Consider the following 26,705-nt stretch of genomic DNA (forward strand, 5'->3'; position numbering starts at 1 on the left):
AGCTCTCGTTCTTAAGAGAGGGAAGAATGTGTCTTCGGTGGTCTGGAAATGGTTCGGGTTCATGTCATCTGACACCGAACAAACAGCACCACGATGTAAGGTCTGTCTAAAAGCTATTGCTACAAAATCAAGCAGCACAACAAATTTAATGCAGCACCTCAAACAGAGGCATGCCGCCGAGTGGGAGAAGCGTTGCGCCCTGAGCAGGGAGCAGGACCGCGGGAGCACAAGCGATGCCGTCTTCCTGGCAAAAAATATTTAGAAAAAACATGCACTACTGTTTAATACTGTTGGTTATGTTGTGAATGCACTTGATTTTGTTTACATGCACTTATTTACTGTGCAAAATATGTTATGTTGATGTTAGATCAGATGTTGCACTTTTGAAAATGTGAATGTTAAAGGGTCACATACATTTTATTTCATGCTGTGTTTGTATCAGTGTATTCAGTTAGAAAAGCTTAGTGTAAAAAGTTACATTTGCACAGTTGTTTACAATGGAAGGCTACTATTTAATGCCATTTAATGTTATGTTTAATTAAATTTTATATTTAAATGATTCAGGGAAACAAAAGAGTGACCAAATACTTTTTGTATACTACAGGCACCTTTCTACAATGTTCAGGTTTTGTTTGCACTTTATTTTTATCAACCTACGAGGGAAAATCATCACAAAATAAAATAAAAAAATGTTTTCAACAGCTTCTGTCATCTGCAAAAATTTGTGGGGGAAAAAATCGATTTAAATCGTGAATCGGATTTTTTGTAAAAAAATCGGAGATTTTTTTTTTAGGCCATATCGCCCAGCCCTAATATATGTATATATATATATACACACACACTGTATATATATATATATATACAAACAGTATATGTATATGCACATGACCACTAAATTATGGGAGACTTGCTAATGTATTCTACCCCCTCACTAATAGCACACTGATCAACTAGTCTAGGTTGTATTCGCCATCTTTGGTGGTAATGTCCTTGCATAGCTTGACACACTATTGTACTCGGCCTTACTTCAGTTACTAAACTGCCTTCAAGCACTTATGTACATCATCATTGTTCGAAAACTGTAAAAGTGTGTATAGATTATTTTATCCAACAATTCTGTAATTAAAAAAAAGGTATATCTCAGAAGAATCACTCTTTTATGAATTCATGTGAACAATAATCACAAGGTGTCGGCCTGCAAATTTATGGATAGTTTGCCCCGACTTCAGTGAGCAATACAAACTCGAGGGAGGAGAGCAGACAGAGAGAGAAAGAGAGATACAGATCCTTCCTCTTCAGGCAAATATTACATTTTTTAGCTAAAAATACAGACTTTGGATTTCTTTCAGTCGCTATGTGGCGTGGATTTCAAACGCTTCATTTTTGGCGTTGGAAATAAAACCGAAAGTCTTTTAAGTCCAGATGGGAAAGCTATCAGTCGGCAGGACTTTTGGATGAAACTGCAGTTTTCACACAGATTTCCGTTTCACTGCATCCAAGGCCCGAGTATAACGGAATGAACATAATACTTGTTATTTCATCCTAGGAATGATTGACTAATGCCTCCATCACAAAGCATCAGACTGGAGCAAATCATCACTGCGCTGGTTTTGTTTCAGATAACACATGCATGTGTGGCCTGGTTTCTTTGCTACATGGGGACTTTTTAGCAATTTATATTGCATTTGCCTCTCAAAAGTTCTACAATGTAAACGAGTTTACACACAGACTGTATGACAAGTTTTGATTTCAGTTTTGTGTTGTTCAGTATCTTACAGTATATTGGATAAAGTGCATTGATTTGTACTGTACAAGTGAAATCATCCCAGGAGAAAAGGAAAAAGATGGAATATGACAGAATAAATGATCAAATATGACAATAATAACAACAACCCAGGCCATATGCGGAATCTGTTTCTGGATTAAGTCGACAGCCATCGCTGACCACTCTCAGGGAGCAGATGTTGATACACAGGCCTTTAATGACACTTTTAATACCTTAAAACTATTCTGCGTGTGTGTGTCTGTATTTATTTGTGTAAACCAGAGAACACAGCAGAATGGACAGAATTTAGTCAAACGGGTTTAGCAACTCACATGCGGCTGTAACTACTGATGATGATGATGGAGATGATAGAGCCCAATGAAATGTAGCATCACCTCATTCACACATTCCCCCAGGATGTGACAATAAACGTTGGTGTTACAAAGAGTGTCCGACTGATTTAATCTGCTGCTCGTCCGATCAGTTGCGCTAAAGCTTGCTGTTGCACACGGCTTCTTGATATACCAGAAGCATTTCAGCAGGTTTCCAAACTATGTTGAGGTTGAAAAGTCAAACAACTGCATATCTCTGCAGCTGCCAAGATCGAATGTCAAAAACAAGAGAGGCCGGAGGGAAACGAGCAGAGGTTCACAGTCATATGGTCCTATTTAACTTCACCTTATTAAAAGAGGAGACATTCACCCCTCAAAATTAGAAGCCAGTTTGTTCATATGCACACAATTTCACAGGAAATGTGACTGTTTATGTGAAACAAGTCCTTTGTTTTTGACTCAGCCATACTTAAAAGGAATTCCTTCCGCCATTTGGTTCAAAGGCCTGCTCCTGTCATGTTGCTGGTTCTTATTTTCAAAGGAAAAGAAAAAGGGTAGTCCGCGCTTCGATTTTTTTCCTTTGTGTCTTTTCATCAAGCCTGCCCTTAAAAGCTGATGAGATGAACTCAATCCATTGAAAGTAAATTCTACCCAACCTGCAGCTATAGATCCACAACGATACTGAAGACCGACCATGACCATTTAATCCTGAGGAGTTGACCTGTGTGGATCTCTGAAGGGCACCAGGCATCAACGTAAAAGCGGCACGCTAAAACTGCAGCTTTTATCTAATCGCAGAGGTCAACATGAGGTCTGCGTTAAATGGCAAGACCGACAATCCAGCTTAGGGGACCCCGTGCCCAGCCCAGAGGCCTACTTTGCTTGCGGGCAGATGTGGGATTTGTGACGTGTCGATGTTACAGCATTGATTAAGAGGTGAAAGGAAGGATTGTTCCCTGATGCAAACATCCAGACCAAAAGTTAATCCCAAGCGGAAACACTTTCTTCCACACAAAAAGGGTCTGAATGAGTGTTTTATTCCAATAAAAGCCACAATTAAGCTCCCATTAGGGCTATTCTGCCCCTGAAAAAGGAATATAATCAACCATCTGAACGCTGTTGCAAAGCAGAGAGCCTCGGGAAAAAATGTCTGTGTTAGTCCTCGGACACACACTAAATAGTGCCACATGCTTTGCGGTTGTTTGAAGGTTGTCACTTGTTTTGTCAGCAAAGACATTACTGTGCTGGACCAATGAACTGGTTATAATTCCCCATGATAAACATGACAGAGCCAGCCACAATAAATATCAACTCTAACCATTGCTGACAAGCTAAAGGGGGAATCACGATGAGTTGCGACTCACCACTTTGGCTCACCGCGCTGCATCTGCACGCTCTCAACCTGTTATGACCGGGCTGCCAAACGCTTCCTCCTGCAGGAGCTCAAGTTCCCCGAGCAGACGCAGAGCAGACGCAGACGCAGAGCAGACGCAGAGCAGACGCAGAGCAGACGCAGAGCAGACGCAGAGCAGACACGGAACTGCTGGCAGGGCCCTCTCATTTGCACCTGACTCTACATGGGTACGCTGTCCATACCCATTTCTTTTACATGCATCAGTACGCGCAATTAGTAGGGATTGATTTTAAACACTCGCATTCAAAATAAGTTGTGTTAGAATTGATAGCTGCTTCAAATACTTTGTAGTAATGTTGATGCTGCAGGAAGGGAAGGCAAAAGCCAGAATGACAGTTTTGAGTAGGAAAAGGTTAATGTTGCATTCTGGCTTAGACACAATGTCACATCCAACAGAGGCTGATAAATAATAGTCCATGTGGGTCACGTCATTCCAACAGTGTTTCGGTAAAACACAGAAGCACTCTTTGAGTCCACTCTGGTTATGTGTGAATCACATGTGTTGGTTTCTATTGATTTTTTTGGAAGACGTCGTTGGGCAGACATTCCATAATAATGTAGTCACATTGTAGAAACCTTGACTTCTGCAAAGTGCCAAAGTGTTTCAGAGATGGAGAGAAAATGTTGCGAATAGTTTCGCTTTCTGCCGACCGTAGCCGAAGGCTCAAGGCTGAACCCTCAAATCACAGTCCGTCATCTCAAAGGGCTTTACAGAAACACAAGTTTGCAAAGAAAACATGATGAAGAATTGGCGCTATATAACGGCATCGGTGTCACCATCAGGATCAGGATCCTGTTTAAATGAATGACCAAACGTGTGTGCATCGCCCGTGTCTGGTGGGAGGGGCTTAGAACAGAGGGGGGTTTCTCTAGAAAACTGCCTACCCCAGCTGTAAGGCAAGGCTATTTAAATCCAGTCACTTTCTTACTCAACAGCTTAAAGTTGAAGTCTGCATTGAGGTTCAGATATTCCCCTACAGCAGCGGTTCCCAAACTTTTTAGGCCACGCACCCCCTTCTACATCCCGACCGGGTTCACGCACCCCGAATCCCCCACACCTTAAAAAAAAAAAAAAAAGCAACAGAGCCTATTTATAGCAGCATGAAAATCGGACGAATGAGAGAACCGTTTGCTCGCGCGTGGCATTTGTTTACAAGATTTAGTCCGCTGTTAAATGTTGCAGTGTGAACACAAACCGAACAAAGGGGCAACTGCAACATTGTATCATATTAATCCCTGAATCAGAACAAAGCAAACGAACTGCAACAAAGTTTCAATAAATTTCAGTTACACAAGGAGTCACTTTTAAAGAGCAATAAGATTGTGAGGTAGCTCCTTTCTTGCTATTCTGTAACAGTTACAGTGTAACTGACCAGATATGAATCCCGTCGTGCGTTTTTTGTAGACCCAACACATGAATGAGACTCCAGTTGTTTTTGGCTGTTTTGTAACTCCTCCAATTTCGATATAAACAATGTAAGGGGCTTTTGACTTGCACTGGCATGCTTGGTGTTCAGGTGGCAACGTAAATAAGAGCTTCAGACTGTTAGCCAGAACCTCACTGCACACCACGCACTGTGGCTTTGGGCAATCTGCATTGGCAATTCAAGTGAAGCCCAGACACAGATCATTTATCATATTTCCTCTTTTTTTCAAATTTTCAAATCAAATCTTACAAAGGGAATTTTTATAATTCATGTTTCTATTTTGTGAAAAATCCCTGAAATCCCACTTAAATTTTTTTTAATTATATTTAATATGAATTATTACACCCCCTGGAGGCAGCTCACACCACACTTTGGGAATCCCTGCCCTACAGAATGCCCCAGCAGCATGCAAAACCACGCATGCCGAAAAATGGCTAATTTACATGCAAAAACAAATCCGATATTTGAGCCAAATCCAGCAGCAGCACAAAACCATGTGATGCTTTGCTGTAACTGCGTCTTCCAACTGACACACACAGAGCGAGCGAGCGAGCGAGCGAGAGAGAGAGAGAGAGAGAGAGAGAGAGAGAGAGAGAGAGAGAGAGAGAGAGAGCTGACCATTCAAATTCCATGTGACATCAGCATGACAGCAGGGACATGGACATCATCCCACCTGGGACTGCTCAGTCAGTTCCTTTCCTGCTCTCAAATCCCCTGATCAAACTGTGAAGCAGATTTTGGCTACATCATGACAGCATGCAATCAGGAACTGAAAAGGGCTCCATTATCTCCTGACATGCAGGTGTCAGAGGCGGTATTTCCCTCCACGCGGGAGCCGTCCTGTGCCAAGAGACAAACAGATTTGCATCAACGTGTCGTCCAGGTCTCCATGGAACCCCAGAAGGTAATCTAATACAAACGTCACAAACTCCATTTCAAATATTGACATATTTCACACAGTAAAATCAATAATGATGATGAATGCTCATTTTGTAAGCACTGGGATTTACATATTCCAACACAGTCCCTCTGGGCTGACAAATATCACAAACAGCAGCATTTTCTTTCTGTGAAAACACTTGCTTATACAACGCCAAACACACTGGAGCTACAAGGAATATGTTGAACACAACAGGGCATTGCCCCCAAACGCATGGTGGGAATTCAGCTGATAAATAATGCAGACCGCCATGATAGATTAGACTACCGGTACTCTTAATGCAGCTGGTCTGAATTGATTGTCTTGAAACAGGAAGAGACGAGAGGCTTTCAGGGAAATTCAAGGCGGCCATTCAGCTTATTTTGGCAATGCTGTTTCTGATCGGGACCAAGCTGCTGGCCAGCACCTCTAATTCACCTCCCAAATGTATCATTAAAGGCTTTATCCGGCTGAGGACATACTCTATGTCAGGAGTGACATTAAAACATGTCTGTTCCGTTTCATCAAAGCACACTTAACTGGGGAATATTCAGGAGTCTGTGTCAAAGCACAAACTACTAATTCACACAAACTAGTTGTCAGCAACTCATAAACTTGTGCAACACGTCTCACATCAGTTTTACCGATAGTGAAACAGTATGCACTTCTGCAAATCAACTGAACAAATAATCTATTGACTACCACCAAAAACACGTTTTGTCCTGTGCTCAGAGCCCTTCTTGAGACCACCTCAGCTTCATATGCTAGTTGTAAGGTCATGCTGCAGCCTGCTGCTCGTGCTCGTCCGATCGGTTTCTGGTGTCTCCACCTGAAGACTACCGTACATGAGAGGTGGCCAGCCAGTCAAAGATGAGCAGCGCCTAGTTCACAAGATCTTTGAGAGCTATTGTGACTTAAAGTGTTTTTGTTGCTGGTCATTTTCATCAGACCGCCCAGCTATAGAACTCAAAGCTTATGGAAGTTATCATTGATCGTAGCTCGCTGTCCAATTAAAGTTGGTTTTACAGTAATGCTGACTGTTTTTTGTGCTAATAGATCAAACGGCAGTGTGGACATAAAATAACAGCTGAATCTGTGGTGGTGCTCCATTTACAGCTGGGGAGGCTTTAGGCCTACAAGCTTTTACTGCTGGGGATTCGCTGGAGCAGCGTTACGTAATACAGGCCATATGTCTTCAGGCAGGGAGCACTATGCAGGTCATGGTCCTGATCACCGGCAATGACTGCAGTTTGTACAGGGTGCGAGTCTCTCTCGGTGTGCATCTAGAAATGTATTTATGTTAAAGGTTAATTCCATTTTAGTTTTTTGTTCACGGGCAGTAGATTGTCTTGCACCTGTTTCTGTACTGTTTTAACTGCATCAGTTTACTGCGCTGGCTTTCCCATTTTTCTTTCTTTTGAACCAACTAGACTGGATACGTGAATGTACCTCTGTTTTCTATGCATACAAAACAAAAGCATGTCGATCATTGGGATGAAACGGCCTATGCGGTGTATGATGGGTGCACATTCATGTAGGAGGAAGAAACAATGAACATTGTCTTCCACATACTCCAAATAAGTTGCTAACATCTGCAGAACTGCCGAAGAAGTGCGTGTCCCCCACGAAGCCCTTATGCAATCACACATTGGCCAGCTAAAGACATGAACAGAACCTGCTCTATGCATTGCAGTGCGTCTCTTCAAGTCCCCGGGGAGCAACTCTAAATATAGCCTCAGTTGAACTTTGGCCCCTTCCCTCTCTGTCTCATAAACACACACACATTTGCCATGATGCCTCTTCTCTTCGCCGCTCCATTCAAAAGGTCTCTAAATCGTGTATCTTGATGAATGTTAACTCAATGAGAAGAAAAAAGGAGCAGCCCCATGTGCAGAGAGCACTGCTGAGGGCAGATGTATGGCTGTGAGCCCAAGAAATGACAGAGAAACAAGTAAAAAGACATGAAAGGAGTTAAAGTTGGAAAATACTGAGAAAAATAACGAGATCAAAATAAATTTGGAAGGAATGGAGAGACTATAAAAGCTGCGTGAACAAAATGCAGCTGTTGGCATCAAAGCTGTCAGCAATTAATCTGTTTCTTTGTTGTAAGCATACCGCCGCTTTACAGCAGAGAGGAAGGCATGAACCGAGGCAAGGCCAGTCGGCCAGATGCAGCAGGGTGGCCTGCGGTCTCATGGCTCAGGGCTTAAGAGAATCCCAGGACCACAGTCAACAGGGCTTTCATGTGTCTGTCACAGGCCATTTCGTCTCAGAATAATTTGTTGGAGGCCAAATAACGGCATGAAAAAGAGGCTTTCATGGCTGAAACTGAGCTGAAAAACGGAGCCCCGGCTCTGCCCCTTTTTGTTAAAAGTTTGCATCACTTCCCCCATATGTGTGTGGGCAAATAAATCAACAACCAAACTCTATGTGCTGGTGAACTTTTATTCGTGAATGCAAGTAGCTGCTTGGCTACTAAACTGCAGAGATACACTACTTCCAGTAATTTCACTGTAAAAGCATTACTCGCCGAGGCACACATCAGCGTGGCTTATCTCAGGCAACCTGAGGTTGAAATTGTAATAAACCATCATGGACAGATGGACTTTATTACAGGCTGTGTAACCCCCTGGAGAAATAAAAGCATGAACCGATGTATCACTGTCTGTACGACCAACAAATCTGCCGAGCTGTAGCTGTGGCGCCTTCAGATGCTGGCTGCTGATTAGGTCTCGATGTCTTCATTCATCACAACTTGCAGTCACCGGTCAACACTTATGTGTGCACAATCTGCCTCGTGTTTGTGGCCACCATGGACACTGCGAGGGTGCTGAACCTGCAGCTTTATAACCAGGCTTCTAACGGAGCGTAGATTATGCAGAAAAAAAAAAAAACATCGTCCCAGGAGCATGTGCTGTTTGAGCAAATTGGCATGGAAAGATGAAACCACAACAAGCAGTTATAGTGGAATTTGTGTGCCAGCCGGCAGAGACAGGGACGGCGTTTACCTTTCCATGGCCTGTCAACAGGGGCCTTGTTGGGATGACATGGTGGCAGATGTGTACTAGGATGCTCCGGGCACTGTCCAAACACTGCACAGCACGAGGTAAACGAAGACACTGTGTATTGATGGGATTTAGCGGGTGAAGCCTGCCCACCAGCCAGGACTTGTCCAGAGTGAGGAAACGGGCAGGAAACATCACCACAGACCCATCACAACCTGGACAGCGCCGGTTCCAACTCCTACAAAGTTTTGGAGTCTAATTCCTTGTTCATGCTCGCCCCAGTGTCTCCGGCGCGAAGGTGCACGAACAGAAAATGAAGTCATCACGTATGGTGTGGGAAGCACCAAGGCTTCACAGGTTGTCGCAGCACCACTGGATTTTTGGAACTCGGCGCTCGTAGTTCACGGGCCGTCCGTGCAGGCCCACGTCGCGGTATAAAGGTAAACAGGCTTAAATCAAGATTCCCTGCTTCATATCTCGTTAAATGGAGTAAAAAAAAAAACTTGTTGTGAATGAAATCTGAAATAGGATCGACGCTGTCAAGATACCATCTCCCTCCTGTTTCGAAAAGTCACCTAGTGGCATAAATCCTGGATTAGCGAGACAATCTGGAGCAAGGAATGAATATTCCACAAACACTTCTCTCCATAGGGGGTGTCTCTTCAGAAGGCACTTGACCCCCCAAACACTTAAAGAGGGATGCTCAGTGGCCGACAGAAGCATGTCGCTCGCTGTGAATATGTTTGGCTGAATGAAGGCGAGGCTACTTTCTCTTTTTGAATAGCTGCAGTGTAACCAATGGCCTTCATCTTGATAAGGCGCGCATTATTTATGGTGGAAGAAGAAGGAGCGGTCAGTTTTTGAGCTCCCACCGTCTCTCTGACGTCCTGCTAATCCTTCAGCTCATCGTCTCCTCTGTGAAAAGCATGCAGCGGTTAAAACGAGGCAGGACGAACATGACAACGCGCTGGTAAAGCTGAGGAAGAAGTGGGGGGGGGGGGGACACGCCGACGATAATTATGCATAAACATGTTAGGCTGTCAACACTCCGACACCTTGGACTGAGTCATTACGGAGCCCGGGTTCTCCAATCAAGTCATTCGCTGGATGCTTTCTTTTCTACTCTGGTGAAATATGTCACACTTTCAACACACTTGCTACAGATGAGATCTGATCACAAGCAGTACTGCAGCAGCTCCAGATCAGCGACGGCCATACTGAAGGCTGACGTTTGTAATCTTTTTTTTGTTAAGCGCTAAAACAACATGAAAGACTTTGTGTCTTAGTGCAACATCAGCTTAACATCATCTGCACCGTTACCTGGGCACTCTCCATCAGAGTCCGACTTTGGCAAGCCCCAACGTTTCCACATTAGATGAGGAATTCTGAGAGTCGGTGCATGCTGAAGCTCAACATGGCGGCTTGATGGGAAATCCACCTTCAGTGATGCTTTTGATTTGGGGGGGGCCGACGTGGGGAACTTGATGTGTCCGTAATCCCACATAGAGGGGTCAAAAAACAGCCTCACCTGTCATTCAGCTCACATCGTTTACAACAAACAAACACACTTTCATTCGTCTCTTTTTAATTAAAAAGCTTCACTTATTAGGAGGCACTTTATTGATAGATAAACCGCTGAATTGCGCATTCAATTCCAATTACCACTGTGTTAATTAACATTTTCAATGAAAGTCAGCACCATGCGAAAAGCTCAAAAAGAACTCGACCCCATAACAGACAAACAGCACGCCGCCCTCTGGTTCTACGCTGCTTGCTAAATAATAATTTAAAAAACCACACAATGTTGTTCTAGGCTCATTTCATTCAGGCCACCTGATTTAGATACAGTATGTTCCACCGGTCAGAGTACATGTTCAGACTTATCAAATGAAGGAGTGAGAGAAGCGTGGGCGACCGTGGCGAGCAAAGTGGAGAGAAAGAGCCGTCCTCCAATCAGAGGATCGGCGGTTCCATGCTCGGCGAGTCGCATGTTGATGCGTCCTTGAGCAAGACACTTAACCCCAAAATTGCACCCTCTAAGTCGCGTTGGATAAGAGCGTCACCTAAATGACTGTAACGTAAGCAGCCAAATGCCTACGCTTAACACACTTAACACACTCTACATGTCTCATACACACGCGTGGTCAGGGTCTCGTTACATGTGGATGATGTCAGATGTCAGGCAGTTATGCATTTACCTTGGCACTGGAATCCTTGTTTTCCAAACCCCCTGTGAAAGTAAAGAAGACTGAATTAAATGGTTGTTTTACACTTTCTCACTCACACATACACCAACACAGAAAATCCGTTCATTCATTCATTCACACCAGAAGCGGGGTGTTTCATCATGTGCTTCTGCTGTTGGACATTTTCATATTTTGCTGGTAGCATTTATTGTCATCGCCACAATAAAATGTATTTCGGAAGACATCATACTCTCAACGACTCCTGTAGCGACACGCCACACCGAAAATAAGTGGACACTCCCGCGTCTTTCATGATTTGGGAAAGGCCCCTTAGTTCAAATGAGGTAACACATCAATGCTCAAGAATACAGTGATATTTCAGAAAGGGGTGTGCTTCAGAGAAGGCCCAACAGCAGGGTTCATAAAGAGTCACATTTCTGAGTTTGCCCCATTTGTAACTTGACTGGCCGTGCGAAGCCCTGACTTCAACCCCATCCAGCATCTTTGGGATGAACAGAAACACCGCCGGCCCGGTAAGCCGTGGCTTACCGGCCGACATCATTGTCGGCCTCACGGATGCTATCGCGGCTGAATGGCAACAATTCCCTGCAGCCTGGTTCCAAAATATCATAGAAAGCCTACATACCTTTGGCCATACAGTGTATCCTCTACTGCTGTCAAAGGATTTCATTTTAATCACATTGCCAGGACAGAAACAAATTAATATTAATAAATGAATTAATTAACAAATTAATAAAATTCTTTAATTGTTTTTAAATCTCCTTCTCTTTTGCCTTATGTTTTGATGCTTTTAATGGTTTTATGTGAAGCACTTTGAATTACCTTGTTGTTGAAATGTGCTATACAAATAAACTTGCCTTGCCTTGCCAAATAAAAAATAGAGACTCAACAGCTGAAAAACTGTGAGATAAATACTAAAATATGAACCGATTACAAAGCACAAACGCACAACTTGCATGAAGAGGCTCCCTTCTGAAATCTGGAAAGCTGAGCAACAGGATGTTGCCTCAAAGTTTTGTGTTGAGCTTTTGTTTTGCCAAGGAGTGAGTGTTGGTAGGTCAAAGGTCATGCTGGAACACCACCAGCAATAAAGGGCCTGAGATGACACTCGCACCTGGAAGAGCACAGGACGGTAAACTACCGCGTACTCTCAAAACGTCTCCTTAAAATCCAGCCAGTGAGCAGCAACACCAGAGCTTTTTAGCAGCACATGCTCCATTTGTTCCCCTACAGTGAAAAAAAATAGAAACAGGATGGAAGGCTCGACTCAATGCCAGGAAGGGGGAACATGTTAGTCATCCAAAGACTTTAATCAGGTCCAATCTAAGCACTTTCACAGCAGCAATGCGGTGGGGGAAGACAACAAGAAAAGTAGACTTTAACAGTTGCCTCTCGAGACTGACACATTGCCACTAATGCAGAAATGTATCCATTTCTGGTTGTGCAACATTGATGTTCTCACAAAGGGGTTACTGGGGCCACTTAGTCACACAAAGATGAAAATTGCTGCTTTAAATTCCCTGTTTCCCACTGGGTTTCTTTTTCCCCCCACACTTACAGAATGTATTCTAAAACCACAACCCTAAACATAAGTGTAACTCCCTCTCCTGCAAACACTTATTATGCCAGCGCCACACTAATAACATAAACAACAGAATAACTAACTCCTCCCATATGGGGTTGCTTGGGACAAAATCTCAAAAAGTGGGTTCCCTGGAGGAAAATCCACTCGGGAGAAAAAAAACCCTGACGACTTTCTGACACCCGTGTCCGGTCACTTCAAGTCTTGCAGGAGAAGTGCAGGTCGCATGATTAAGAAGGGGAAAGTTAGCATGAAGTTGTGTTGCATCATCGAGCATACTCGACTGAAGCTACCATATGCAACAGGCAGCAGCAGTCAGGAGAGGGGGGGGTGGAGGCGGGAGACGGGAGGCTTACCAGATGAAGTCGGTGCAGTGGCTGCAGAAAGTCGGCTGCTTGAAGAACCTGGCTGTGAATTTGTGGTTCTTCACTTCGTGGACGTTTTTTTGCCTCAGAGCACCTTTGCGAGCGAACCTGTTCGCCACGTCTGCGGTGGCCGACTCGTTTGAATCTACATCAGCCATGTCCTCCCTTACAAACAACGCAACGCTACAGCTTCGGTCTTGCTGTCTTGAAGTGTTTCCCGGTCCGTTTAGAGGCGCAGCCTTCAGTGTCGAGCCAGCAGAGCGCGGGGCGTCGGTCTTCACCGGAGACACTGTACTTACTGTCTGAGGGCTTTCCCTGCCTGCCGACTCCACTGACAGCTCAGCACGCTGCCAAGCTAGCCACAGCGGGAAAGTTCTACATCCGGTCCGTACCTTCGAAATAAAAGTATTTTCTGTTTTCTACAAAAGAAAACTGCTACACATTTCACACCAAGATAGTGCATGCCCATGACTACACTTTGTTGAAAAGTGACAGCAAAGTTGATAAGCAAGACAGTAGCTCTGATTTTATAAATAGCTTTCCGAGGGCATGAGTTGCAGTCGTGGAAAACGTTGTAGCGTATTGTGAAGAGGATTCTTAATCCTGAAGGCTTCATTCAGCTGCTTAATTCAGCTGCTGAACTGGACCTGATTGGATCAATACAAAACAAATAATTTGTATGGGTAATTTGTTCCTAAATATTAATGTTAATCAATATTATGGTCAAGCCTTTTTTTTGTGCAGGAATTAGTCTACACCAGCAACTGTGCAACATAAAAGAGATGTCCTGCAATAAATTATGTTGATTTTATGATCATATATAAAATGATCTGTTATTGTTGAATTGTTAAAGGCTGTGTTTGAGCATGCATCCCATTTGTATCAAATAAATTAGAAAAAATATTCACCTCTCAGTATTAGGCAACAGCACCACAAACCACAGGCCATAAAGTTGAAACAACACATCTCTTAACAGTTCTATAACCTTTGTGAAGGTAGGATTTATTACAGGGCTTTGGGCTGCATTCACTAATAAACTGGCAACCGAGTGTATAAAATACACAAGTGTCCTCAGTGTAGCCCTGTATCTGTGCAGTGCCGCCTTTAATCTCACAAAGGGCTTCGTGATGCATTTGCTGTCAAACAATACATGAAAGCGACAGCCACCAACCTTCATCAGAGAGAACACATGAAACATTTCTGCATATTAAGTATTCTACTGTTAAAAGGTACTGTAGATCATATTCACAAGTTCAGCTCCTTGGAGGAATTGAACTAGCAACCTTCAAGTCATAAACAGGAATCTCTGAATTGCAAGATCATTTCTGATGAAGTCTGTAGTGGATGTTAAAACAATGGGTTTTTGGCCAAATTAGCAGATGTCCTTTGCATATCATCCAAGTTCCAAGCCTGTGGAGCAATACCCTTCAAACAGTCAATCCAAACGCCAGAGGGAGCACGCTTCTGTCTTTAAAACCCACTTTAAGCTGTTTTATTTCTAAGACACACTTCCTTCTCGTGGTCCGAGTCGGCCATATCTTTGTGTAACTTGACGCTGCTCCTCACCGCTTCCTCCTTTTCAATCTGGCTGATGTCACGCATCCGAGCAGGGCCCGCTTCGGGAAGGGGCCCCTCGTCCCGCTTCAGGAATTTTGGATGGAGAGCGTCATCGTGTGGAAACATGGCGTATTACACATGTATAACCGCTCTGCAGAAATAGGTGTCAACAAGTGCTCAGTTCGGCGACATTAGCGCATATACAGATCCAGTTAATGTTGTGTTTGAGTCGCTTCGACTTGTTTTGTGTTCATGTGTTTCACAATACTCCGCCTGGACGTGTTTGTGATGCATCTATAATAAAAGAGCAACCTCTTCATAATTAATTGTTGCTTTACACAGAGAAAACATGGGATAATGATGAGATCACCACTGTAGATACTGTCTCCATCTTTCCACATGTTCACAAACACTGCCGTGGATCTAGTCCTTTAAAACCACAATTTATAAAACAAAAACCAGATGGTTTTAGTTTCCATTTAAGCGGTTTGTCTCTGATAATGTGCTTCATTGTCTCGATTGTTCTTAAAAATCTCTTGCTGTTATGAATATGCCTCCAACTGGATTCCTCGTTCACACACACACTGCTGCAGGTGGTTGGTGTTTCAGCTGGAATGCAATTCGTGACCATTTTGGAGAATTTGCTCACAGCTGCCTCACAGTTCACCAGCTCTTTTGACCTACTTGCTATCTCTGAAACTTTACCAATCCCCTCAGGTTCACTGACCAGCAGAGCAGCCTCACCATCTCCACCCCTCTCATGCAAAAGACAAATATTTGCAAATTATATCGGATTAGATGAGCCAGATGGGAAACCTTCACGGAAAGCATGTGATTTTGGGCTCAAGTCAATCTAAAACATCCATCGCTTAAGAGAAAGAACAAGAGCTTTTTTATCCGTCAGTGACATGATGTGTATTTCATTCAAATAATGAAGCCGGTCTGCCTATTAAACCAGCAGTAGTATTACCTCTCAACAAATCCTTTGACCTAGTTAGGTATTGCATCATTTCAGTGATTATGGTTCTGCAGGTCACAGTTTTTCTGTCTTTTTTTTAGTAAATTACCTTCTTTTCTTCAACTTTCTATAAACCTGTACTTCTTAAATGTTTCTAACTTAAACAAAAAGCAACTATTTGTAAACCCCAACTCGAGTAGGCTACATACACAGCGCTGTTTCTCTGCTTCATTAGAGCAAACAGCCATTGCACATTGCTAAAAAGTACAACACATGGTTTATATATGAGTGTGTGTGTGTGTGCGTGTGTTCATGCATGTGTGTGTTTGTACAGTGTCTTGGGAGTCTCTCCCTCATTATTTATGAGTTCAAATGCCATGCTGCCGGCTTCTTGTACCAAATCAAGGTTATCGACCAGCTCTGGGTAAATAGGGGTTAAGACCTTTGTGCTCAATCAATAGGAGCTTGTACTGGCATCTGATTGGAGCGGGCTATGAGGGGCCCGTTTACCCAGCAGCAGCCCTCATGCTGTCTCCACTGAGAAGACTTCACTCCCGAGAAGATGGCTCCGCCGTTGGCTTTGCTGGTCCTTTGCCAAGTGGCTTTATACACAACAGTAACATCCAAGAACGGTAAAATAGAGCAGGGTGATCGCTTTATTCGTTTATTTTGTGCTTTTTGTCATGTGCTGCAAATATTTCTGACTTTTAATCACTGTTCTTTTTTTGCATTTTCTTGTCTAATGTATCTTTTGTGCAAGTTTGCATCAAACGTATCAAACGTGTGCACAACTTTTACAGCAATCCCTGACATTCTAATCTACACTGCGTACTGTTGTTGACCATTATTCCTGTGAATCCTTGTGTATTTGTTCAATTATATTTCTGGTCCAGTGTGTGGCCGTCCTTTTGTCACCGACGGGATTGAGGATTCGACCCTAAAACGTCTGTATGAGCTGGGAGAGGAGGTGACCCCCACATGTGAAAGGGGGTACTTGCCGTCGACAGCGACCCCTCGAAGGATGACCTGTACCGGCACAGGACAATGGACACGGTCAGACCTGGCATGCTCCCGTGAGTTTACTGAGGTGTTGGACTCCCACTCTACGACATCATAACAATGCAGTGTTTCTCCTCTTTCCCAGAGCAATGCAGCAGTGCAATACTAGAACAGCTGTAATTCTTAAATTGTTTCAACCATCTAAAAGTAGAAGGTGTGAGCAAGGCGGGAGAAAAAGTTTACTTGTGTATTAGGCTTCTGCTAACCTGAAACAAAAAAGAAAAGAAAAATCATGAACCCCAGAGAAATCTTTTCCCAATGTGCAGGATTCATTTTACTCCATGATGTCCAGCTTTCTTCAGAATATATCGACCAGGAAACAACCAATTTCAAAATACATGTGCAAAATAAGGATTTTCAGCAGTTTTATCAAAATACAGGGATATCAGTATTATATAGTCTGATTTAGTCTGATATAGTCTGACCTTAAAAATATTCCAGTGACTCACATTTTGGTGCTTCTACGATGTGTGCATATACAGTAGTATTGAACCATCTCTTCTGCAGCCAAGATGTGCCCAATCCCTCAACCTCTGCAGCCATTAGCGATGGGGAGGACAGAAGCTCCATTCAAGAGTGTGCTTAACTACACATGTGATGACGGGTAAGATTGATTGAGATAAAAAAAAAAATGAAGTCACTTTACAGTTCATAAGGTGTGTTTACAGTACTATATACGAGAATGATGTGAACTTTGTCAGGTACGTCATGCAAGGAGCCAATGAGAGCAGCTGTTTACATGATGGTACCTGGAACAATCCACCGCCTCTCTGAAAAGGTACTGGAGGAAAATATATGCAGTGGAAATGGTAACAGACTTTGTGTCCAATAGAGAGCAAGCGAAACATCCAAAGGCTTTTAAGGAAGCTGGACTTCTATTTGTTTATTGATGCACTTGTTTATTGTGTAAGAGAGATTCTTTTTTCGTATATTGCAGCGGAGTTCTATCCTGATCGTTTTTCTTCTTACAGCCGTGAACTGTCCACTGCCCAAGCCACCTAGAGATGGAAGGATTGCCTTTGATAAACCAGTTGCTGGAAGCACCACCATGTATGGGCAAGGCTGGACATACGAGTGTAACCAACGTATGGCACCAAGTTTTGAGAGGGGATCCTGCATGGCTGATGGAAGTGCAGCTGAGCCACCGGTGTGCCGAGGTGCGCAGACCGTGTTCTCCGCGTTCTTTGGCCATCCTTCTAACTGCTAAATAACGCCTCCTCACCTTTGTGATCATCCCAGAGGTGAGCTGCACCATCCCACCAGCGATACCAAATGGCTTCATCACCTTCGCTGTGATGAGACAACATGGCTACAAGGAGAAGGTTAAGTATGCCTGCAATGAGCATCATATTCTGGACGGAGAGGCTGAGATAGAGTGCCAAAACTCAGGAAACTGGTCTTCCAAGCCAGTTTGCAGAGGTGAGAAAATACGATCTCGAAAACTAATCTCAGGCTAAACTCATGTATTCATGATTCTACACCAGCAGTCGATTAGTAAACCACAAGTTTTCCGTACACAAGTCGAGAGAGTCTCCAGCCCCTTGGTTACTTAAAATGAGCTTTTGCCATCCAGCTCCCTGCGCAGTTGGCATCAAAAGAGGCCGTATCTTCTACAATGCCAAGAAGCTCTGGATCGCAGACCTGAAACCCAACAGAGTCCTCCATGGAGAACATGTCGTCTTCTATTGTCTGAACAGAGCGGAGAGGTGTGGCTACCCTGTGGTCAGCACCTGTAACGATGGGACCCTCCCCATCCCAGAGTGCTTTGTGGGTGAGTTCCTGACAGCTAAATCTAATTCAAAACTCTTTTAGATTATAAATGCAGGCACCATGAACACTTGTACAGATACAAAACCTTGAACCCAACTTGTTTTTAATGCTAGATGAAACTTGAACTGTGATGTTTAATAAGCAGGGGTAAGCATTGTGTATATACTGTAATGAGTACACTACTCAACAGCAAGGATAACAGTAAAGATTAGACCAGGACAGGTTCTTGATATTTGACTCAAAGCTGAGTTTGGGCACAATAAATCAGATCACTCATTTCATGACTTTGGAGAAGCCCATGATGTTTCCATGCAGCAATGCATTCGATGATTGCTGTAATACATCTGCCTTTGTTTGTCTTGCCTTTAGAACCGGGCAAGGTGGAGTACACCGTAAGGGCTAAAACCCTTCCATCAGAAATCACAATGTGTGCTGCTTCACCCCCTGCAAGACCTGCATAACTTTGAACAGGATGACCGGAAACCCATGTACACTGACAGAATACTTGCATACCACCAATAGTTGGACCACACTACAGAGACAGGTGCCACTTGTATTCTTGTGCCTGTCATTATCAGCTAATAATAAAGGCATTATTAATAAAATAATGTAATCTCTATATTTGTGCTGAGATTGCATTGTCAATTGCCCTCGCTACACATCTACTCTGTAAGAGGCGTTTTTCTTTTCTTTCATGTGTTGCAAAGTGCACCAAGCACGTCACAAACATTAATGGTGGGGTGTGAAAGGGACTTTTCTGGAAATAAACATTCTTACACCTCATAACCGAAATTCGGTTGTTCTGTTTTGATGCATTTCTACTCTTTAATATGATTTGAGCAACAGCTAAATGGGGCCAAATAGAGTTTCAGAATATTGCAGCAACAAGGGAAAGTCCCCTGCTGGAGCTTTTCACTTCCAGTAAAGAGGATTACGATCTGTTATTGCAAAACTCAAGCAGAAAAAAAGAAAGAAGCAGAGGACAAAACAAGGATCACCAGTGAGCAGTTACTTCATGCTGCTCTTATCTGTTTACAGCAGTGGAAGAGGGGACAGAGATCCAGTGTTTTGAAGCAGAGACCACAGGAAAGAACAGAGGAGCGTCTGTACATTTCTACAAAGGATGGGCCGCATGCTGGCTTTGATTCTGCTGTGTCCATTTGTATATTTCACCACCGTTACATCCGAACAAGACAATGGTATTTGCTTTTGTTTCTTATACTTTCTTAACCTTTACAAGGCTCGAACTGCATGCATTCACAGTCATGCCTTTGCTGTTTTCATGGCTTTAGCGTCAGGTAATGTTACAAGAAACGGATTCTGAAGGCATTTACTTAAAGTAGTAATGACCATGTTCAGTTTTGGAGGCATACAAGGCAATCATGTCACTTCATTTGCTGTTTGAGATGGTTTGTTTCAATATGTTGTGAAGCTGACAGGGGACAAAATGTGTTCTGTCTCTATGAAATACACTGTAATCTTTGCTACAAAATTTGATTTAGTATTTTTTGTTAAGTTTCTGCGACTTGCTTCCTGTCAAATGATGCCAGCGTTGCCAGTCATACTGTTTAAATCGTCAACATCAACGTGCAATAGAGTTAACCCTATTTCAGAAAGGTGGACCAAGTAAAGCCCTAGTAATACACTCCTTCAGAATAATCAACTTCCAGTAGATGAACAAAAAACAGGATTGTAATTATATGATAACTAAACTACAAATAGAGTATATAACTACACGTGCACACACATTCCTTCTATTTCAGGCTCAGCACATGAGACACACACATGGCTTTCAAGATCAGACTGAATGTGTAACTCCTGAGGTGCCCATGTTCATTCGCTTGTCATGCTTTGAGGCTGGTTCATTTGTATTAATCGAATCGATTGGAATATTAACGTCCAGGTAGTTAACGGGGTCTGTACATAATCATCATTAAAACCGTTTGTCCTTGCAGTGTGTTCCAGGCCTAAGCTGGCTGCCACCATTGACACGGATGGGCTCCAGAGGTACTTCAGGCCCGGTGTGGAGTTAACGCTGTCCTGTAAACAGGGACACACCACCGTGTCGGGCCCTCGGAAGATTGTTTGCGGTGGCAGTGGAGAATGGACGAAAACCAGATTAATGTGCATACGTGGGTCTCCATTACTCTAGTGAGAAGTTGGGGTCAAATGTATACACTTCAATTAAATTTTACTATGATTATTTATGATGTGGCATAGAAAAATGCAATGCTTGAATACATTTCGGGGAGAATTTGATTGTGATTATTGTACCCTCATCTATAATATTATTGGTATTTGTGTTTTGCATTATTCGTAACAGAACAACTGAATAGCAAAGCCCTCAATTCACACATGTTCTCTGTACTGTTTTCCCTCCTGCAGCAAAACGGTGTCCCTATCCTGATCCATTGTCTCATGGAGAATTGTACTATGAGGATACCGTGTTCCAGAGTACGATTAACTATACGTGTGATGAAGGGTAAAGCAACAACATCCTGTTGAATTTCATCGTGTCATTCGCTCTTTCCGCCACCTTGCTGTCCCCAATACACTGGTGGCATTTTTACAAATGCAAAATGGCAGGCCTTTTGAATAAATTAAAATATTTCATCTCTATGAGATCTGTTTTGCCAACATTGACAAGTTAAGAGTAAGAGGGAGCAAGTGTGTGCATATACACACACACAATACTTAACAGTCTGCACAGTCAGGCAACGTTTTGATCTACTTGAAAGGGAATAAGAGGAATAAACCATTTATTTGTGCATTACAGTGTGCAGACGTCCTTTGTGCCCTGAGGTTTACACATAGTGTCATCACGATCAATTGCCCATGTACTTTTGAGTCCTGAATTTTGACTGTTTAAGCATCAGCACACACAACAAACAGAGCTACATACGGAGCAGGTCCTTTTCAGCAGCCCAGAACCAAACCCTGGCTCCAAATAGGGCCATCCCTGTTTTTCTGTCAAGTAGCGTAGTTCTCCGACTCGCTTGGCACACGGTAGAAGTTTCAGTTGGTTGCAATCTGCAACCTTACCGCTAGATGGCACCAAATCCACTGTTCCTTTAAGACAACCATCATGTGTTTCGTGTATTTATTTGCAATCTAAGCATGAACTGAAATGATCTGGCTGCTCTGCACAGGTACACCTTGACTGGAGACCGTGCTGCTGTGTGTCTTGCTAATGGAACATGGAGCACAACAGTGCCAGAGTGCAAGCGTATGTAAACCATTACATCCTTCTGCAAGACCAGACAATAAACAAGAAAATATAAAACTGGATTTTCTGTGGCACACAATTGAATGATTCTGTCCCGATGTGAAAACACTATTTACTTGGTATCAAGAAATGTACACCGCAACTAAGCTATTAGTCAATTTGCCCTGCTGTAAATGCAAACTGAAACATTTTGAAAAATGACACAGTGCAAGCATGCATTATGGATATAAATTGGGCATATTCTGTCTCTTCTCTTGTAGCCGTGACCTGTGGTCTCGCACCGATCCCACAGTTTGGGATGATCATTTATGACAAGAGGATCAGAGGGAACACCACTAATTACAGCATTGGAGGGACGTACAAGTGTCCGCCTCCGTACGTACTTTTTGGCAACGCAAGAGCAGAGTGCACTGTCAGCGGCCACTGGACCAAGACACCTGAATGTCAAGGTATAAAGGTTTAAGAGCAGGCGCTGCTCTGATAACGCCAAGAAGAGTTAATGTGGCATTGCAAGAAGTATTTACTGAGCACAACCGTTGCTTTAAAGTTTCACTGAAAATGTGTTTTATACCATTGTGACACTTCAACAAGCATGATGATGAGAACAAAAACAAAAATATTATAATAATAACATGACAAACACAATATGAGATTTGGTGAACATTTCAATAATGGGCCATTAGGCGCAATGTGAAATATCTTTCATGGAAAAAAGACAACACTACAAAACAGTTTTGGGGGATATGGGGGATTTTCTCACTCTACTGTTGGGAGTATAGCTAGAAGGTAATAACTATGTAACACCGGGTGCTGAATAGACCCACTACAAATTAGATGCAATAGCTCCACTCTCTGGTTTTCATTATCTCCAGGGGACATTTCCCAATACACTTTAACTGGAATGATTAGCAGATAGTGGCCGACTATATGATGTTTTGCCACATTTTCATTCGTAGAGACTCTCTAATGAATGGATTCAATGAATCCTGTTATAGTGGTGACCTGCCCTGCGCCGGAGAACATTGACAAAGGCTACATGTCAAGCACCGACCCAAGAGACTACGACTACATGGAAACGATCAAATATGGCTGCAATGGAGACTATGTACTCGAAGGAAGCCTCCAGATTGTTTGTCAGCAAGATGGGAATTGGTCTGAAAAGCCATCCTGCAAAGGTAGGGCTGCAACCAATATTACCGTTATTGTACATTACAAATTCTGGCGATAGCCGCATTTCTTGATCTTGACAGGTGAAGGACCTGAGACATGCTTGTAGCTGTTTAGTTCAATAAAAAAGGCTGGCATATGAACATTTTCATTCAGTTTGGATTCATGCATTCCTCTTTCCAAGTCTGTCTGTGACTTTTGGTGTTGATAATTCCATCCCAGCTTTTTTCCATTTATTTTACTTTCAACTTTACTACAATCCCGTGACTCATTTGTTTGCCTGCGTTGACCATTACATCAGTGTATATACATTTGGAAATGCTTTTCAGAGTTAAAATGGTCATTTCAATGCCTCTGCATTTGACCTAAACTGTCAGTTGCCATCTCATAAAAACTCCTCCTCCCTTTTATTGGTAGCGAACCACTCTCAATTTCCTGTAGGGACACATAAACAACACTTTCATAAGATATAATGTTTGTTCTACTTGTCACATACAGCTCCTTGTAGTGTTGGCATACAGAAAGGAAGGATACGATACAAAGGACAGAAAATCTGGATCAAAGACCTACAGCCGAACAAAGTCTTCCACAGCGCGATTGTCTCAGTCTACTGCATGGACAAGGCCAGGAAATGTGGTTATGCAGTATCAACCCAGTGCATCGATGGGAAACTCAATATCCCTGAATGCTTTGAAGGTAAGAAATATTTCACAACATATCACCCAATAGCCAGAACACTATAGACTTACTTTATTCCATTTCATTTATTTTTTTACTTTTTAAATATATTTTTCATATTTACTTTACTATCACTCAACCTAAGACATCAGCAGTGCCGGCTTGTGTCCACTGTTTTCATAAAAACATGTATTAACATCTATTTTCTAACAAGATTTGAAGAAACAGTGTTTTAAAAACTATATCAAAAACATATCAGACAAGACAAGTGATTGTCCTCTTGGTTCAAAAGTACAGTTTTTATTCCCTATTTATCCCAATTCATATTTCCCCAATTAGTACTTGGTAATAACAATAAATTATTCTCATTATGTCATACATTTGAAAAAAATGAAATGCCAGGGCATATTTACAGTCTCCTACAAGTTATCACCTGGCTTGGTCATATCAATTGACACATCACTTGGAGCAGCTACACTTCCCATCAGACCTATTTATACTCAACCCTGCAGTGAACAGCAAATCACAGCAGGACACATGGAAGCTTTTTGGGTCAATATTCTTCAGACATGATCATTAAATTATAAAAGAGAAGCATTTTGATTGTTAAGGCTCTTTACCTCAATTATGGTAAGTGTATTCTGACCTGTTCTCTGTGTGTGTGTCTCTTTTCTAGAGCCCAGCGGTGTTGATTATACCATTCATTCAAGTTCACTTCCATCAGAAATCGAACAGTGCTGAAACAGCAGCAGATCCCTTCTCTGAATATTATTAAACTACTTCCATATCCAATAGGTGTTGGTGTGTTCTGGTTGTCGTGGTTTTCTTCTGTCTGTTCAGTCTTCTTGAACTTTAAATAATAGCCACAAATAGATTCGTAGGAACCGGACACTGAGAAAAAAACAATTTTTCTGAAGTACAATGTGTTTTATTCTTCAGATTTGCAGACAAGGATAATACAGATCTAAAAAAAACAAAGAGTGTGGATTCAGAATCCAGACAAAGAACATTTTCTAAACCTTTCATGCTACGCTCCTCCTGATTGGTTGGGATGCTCTTGATATGTCAGTAATCAAAACACAAAAGACACTGAGCTTCTCTGACTGGTTAAGAATTAAATACAGGATTGTTATACATTTCACTTTATCTCACTTGGAGGCTCTGTTACTCAAGGAGACTATATTATACCTGAAACTCTTTCCAACCTGTGCCTCACATTTGCAAAATAGTTTTTAGTATGGTGGAGCTAACCAAACACCCTGTTATACGAGACTCCCTTCTCGAACGAGTCCAGTTACTCTGGTATGCACAGGTCAAGATGATCTTCTGCCTTTCTTTGCAAACTCACTTTCTGATCATCTGTACTTCATATTTATTATTAAAATGAACACTTACATTGTGCAAGCAATGTACTGTAATTAAAATACATATCTTATTAATTGAGGTAACGATTGATAGTAAGGTCCTTGTCGTAATTAGTGGGTAATAATATGTATTGCCTCCTGTATACCTGCAAAAAGCACAGCCAACTGTTAATAAGTGCAAAATGTAGGCCTTTAGGCATTGTTTAGTGCATAGCTAACGGCTAAGAAATGCATAGTAAAGTATGTATTGACCTCATTAAAGCAACAAAAAAGTTAAACAATGATATAATAGGTCAGTTAGTGATCTTCAATATGGAGCCTTATACACACAATGTTGGCCACCATTCATGTATGTGCTTGTATTGTCCATTTGGCTCTTGCCCAGGCAATGCTGCCTGTCCATGTGTGGTATCCGCATGGTATCATCGATGGATAGGTCCTCTGACCATGAGATTAAACAGACATGCTGCTCTCTTTTAAGAGCCAGCCAAATTCGACTTTGAGATTCGGTTACACGCCACAACTTGTGTGTGCCAGAAAAAATGGCCTCCTGGCTAACCAAATGAAGGCAGATTGGCCACGAAGAGCCAAACCAGAAAATGAACTTTGAGTTGACCTGTGAAATAAGGCAACATATTTGATTCTATTGATCCTTCGGCAAAAAATAGGATTTAAATTCAACTCATCTCATGAATTCTCATGACAATACAAAAGAAGACTTTGCTCTTCACAAACATTCCATCGAGATTGTATTGTCTGTGAATCTGTACCATTGGTGGCTTTTTGTCTCCAGCTAGTGGCCGACTCAGATCCATTGATTTACTGCATATATTCACAACTTTGTCCCGCCACTGGTACTATTGTTGGTCTTGCTAAAAACTTTATTTTTGGGTATTTGATTGAACAAATCGCCCTCTCATCGACTACATCGATCAGAATGCAAATAAGGCAAGGGAGACTTCTTCTCCACGCCAGAAAAATAAAAACGGATCAGCATCACATTATAACATGAAATGTGTATTGCTATTACCAGATGTCTATCTGGTAATAACAATATATGTTCCCGTCATTGCGAAGTACAAACGTTAAAACAAGAAACGTCTCTCGCTCTAACAATACACTCAATAAACCCTAACCCTAACCCTAACCCCCCTAACCCTAACCCTAACCCTACCCTAACCGTAACCCAACCCTAACCCTAACCCTAACCCTAACCCTAACCCTAAACCCTCCCAACCGTGTGGCTGAAGTTGGATAGGGTTATTTGGCATAATTTTAGACATTTTTCCATTTTTGTATGTTTTTACATTTTAAAGCACTTAGCACTTAATTTATTTAAATTTTTTTTTTTTTTTTTAAAAAGCACTTATTACTTATTTATTGGTTTAAAAGCACTTATCTATTTATTTTTTATTTTTTTTTATTTTTTTAAAGTTTTAGATGTGTGTGTGTGTGTGTATTTACATTTATTATATGTTAAATTATCTTTTTATATTTATATAATTATTGTGCCTTTTAACCTCCCTTCCCCTTTTAGCATCTCCTCTCCGTCTGTCCCGCTGGCGGTTGCTCTGCTGTCAGGCTGTTTTTAATAAAATTGTTTAATTGTTTTTTAAGGACAGCCCCCTTGTGCCAGTTCCCCTCGTGGCCCTCTTAGGAGGGCCCCGCTCTTAACTAAACCTTGGACAACCCTTGTACAACCCTTGCAGAAAATAAAAAATCTGACAATGTCCTGGAGTGGACATAAACAGAGATGAAACAATACACTCGGCCTATTAATGACAAACAAGACAAACAAGACAAACAAGCTTAAACTGTGCGCGCTCCCGCGATGTGCACGCCGCTGTCCTCTGACAAACATTCGTCTATTCTCGCGAGATCCGACGAGTTCTGCTTTCTTCTCGTCCAGC

At 42.3% G+C, this 26,705-nt stretch overlaps 1 protein-coding gene and 1 pseudogene across 5 annotated transcripts in view; one reads left to right on the top strand and one right to left on the bottom strand.

Moving 5' to 3' along the window:
* The window catches only part of prkcaa (protein kinase C, alpha, a), a 107,652-nt gene extending 94,366 nt beyond the window's left edge, over positions 1-13,286 (bottom strand). For all 4 annotated transcript variants that reach the window (XM_079279442.1, XM_079279441.1, XM_079279440.1 and 1 more), the window contains exons 1-2: positions 13,008-13,286; positions 11,061-11,092 (exon numbers count right to left, since the gene is read on the bottom strand). In XM_079279442.1, the coding sequence (XP_079135568.1) occupies positions 11,061-11,092; positions 13,008-13,174 (199 nt within the window). In that variant the 5' untranslated portion in view covers positions 13,175-13,286. The remainder of the gene's footprint in view (positions 1-11,060; positions 11,093-13,007) is intronic.
* A 2,807-nt stretch (positions 13,287-16,093) lies between these two features.
* Positions 16,094-24,172, top strand: LOC306784565 (sushi, von Willebrand factor type A, EGF and pentraxin domain-containing protein 1-like; annotated as a pseudogene). Its single transcript, XR_013773165.1, has 16 exons — positions 16,094-16,163; positions 16,425-16,604; positions 17,098-17,194; positions 17,292-17,368; positions 17,562-17,747; positions 17,830-18,009; positions 18,164-18,361; positions 18,730-18,806; positions 19,068-19,095; positions 20,316-20,492; positions 20,746-20,842; positions 21,510-21,586; positions 21,847-22,035; positions 22,582-22,761; positions 23,252-23,449; positions 24,108-24,172. The product of XR_013773165.1 is annotated as a sushi, von Willebrand factor type A, EGF and pentraxin domain-containing protein 1-like (transcript).
* The last annotated feature ends 2,533 nt before the right edge of the window (positions 24,173-26,705 follow it).

This window comes from Melanostigma gelatinosum, assembly GCF_949748355.1.
Source record: "Melanostigma gelatinosum genome assembly, chromosome: 11".
Lineage (NCBI taxonomy): Eukaryota > Metazoa > Chordata > Actinopteri > Perciformes > Zoarcidae > Melanostigma > Melanostigma gelatinosum.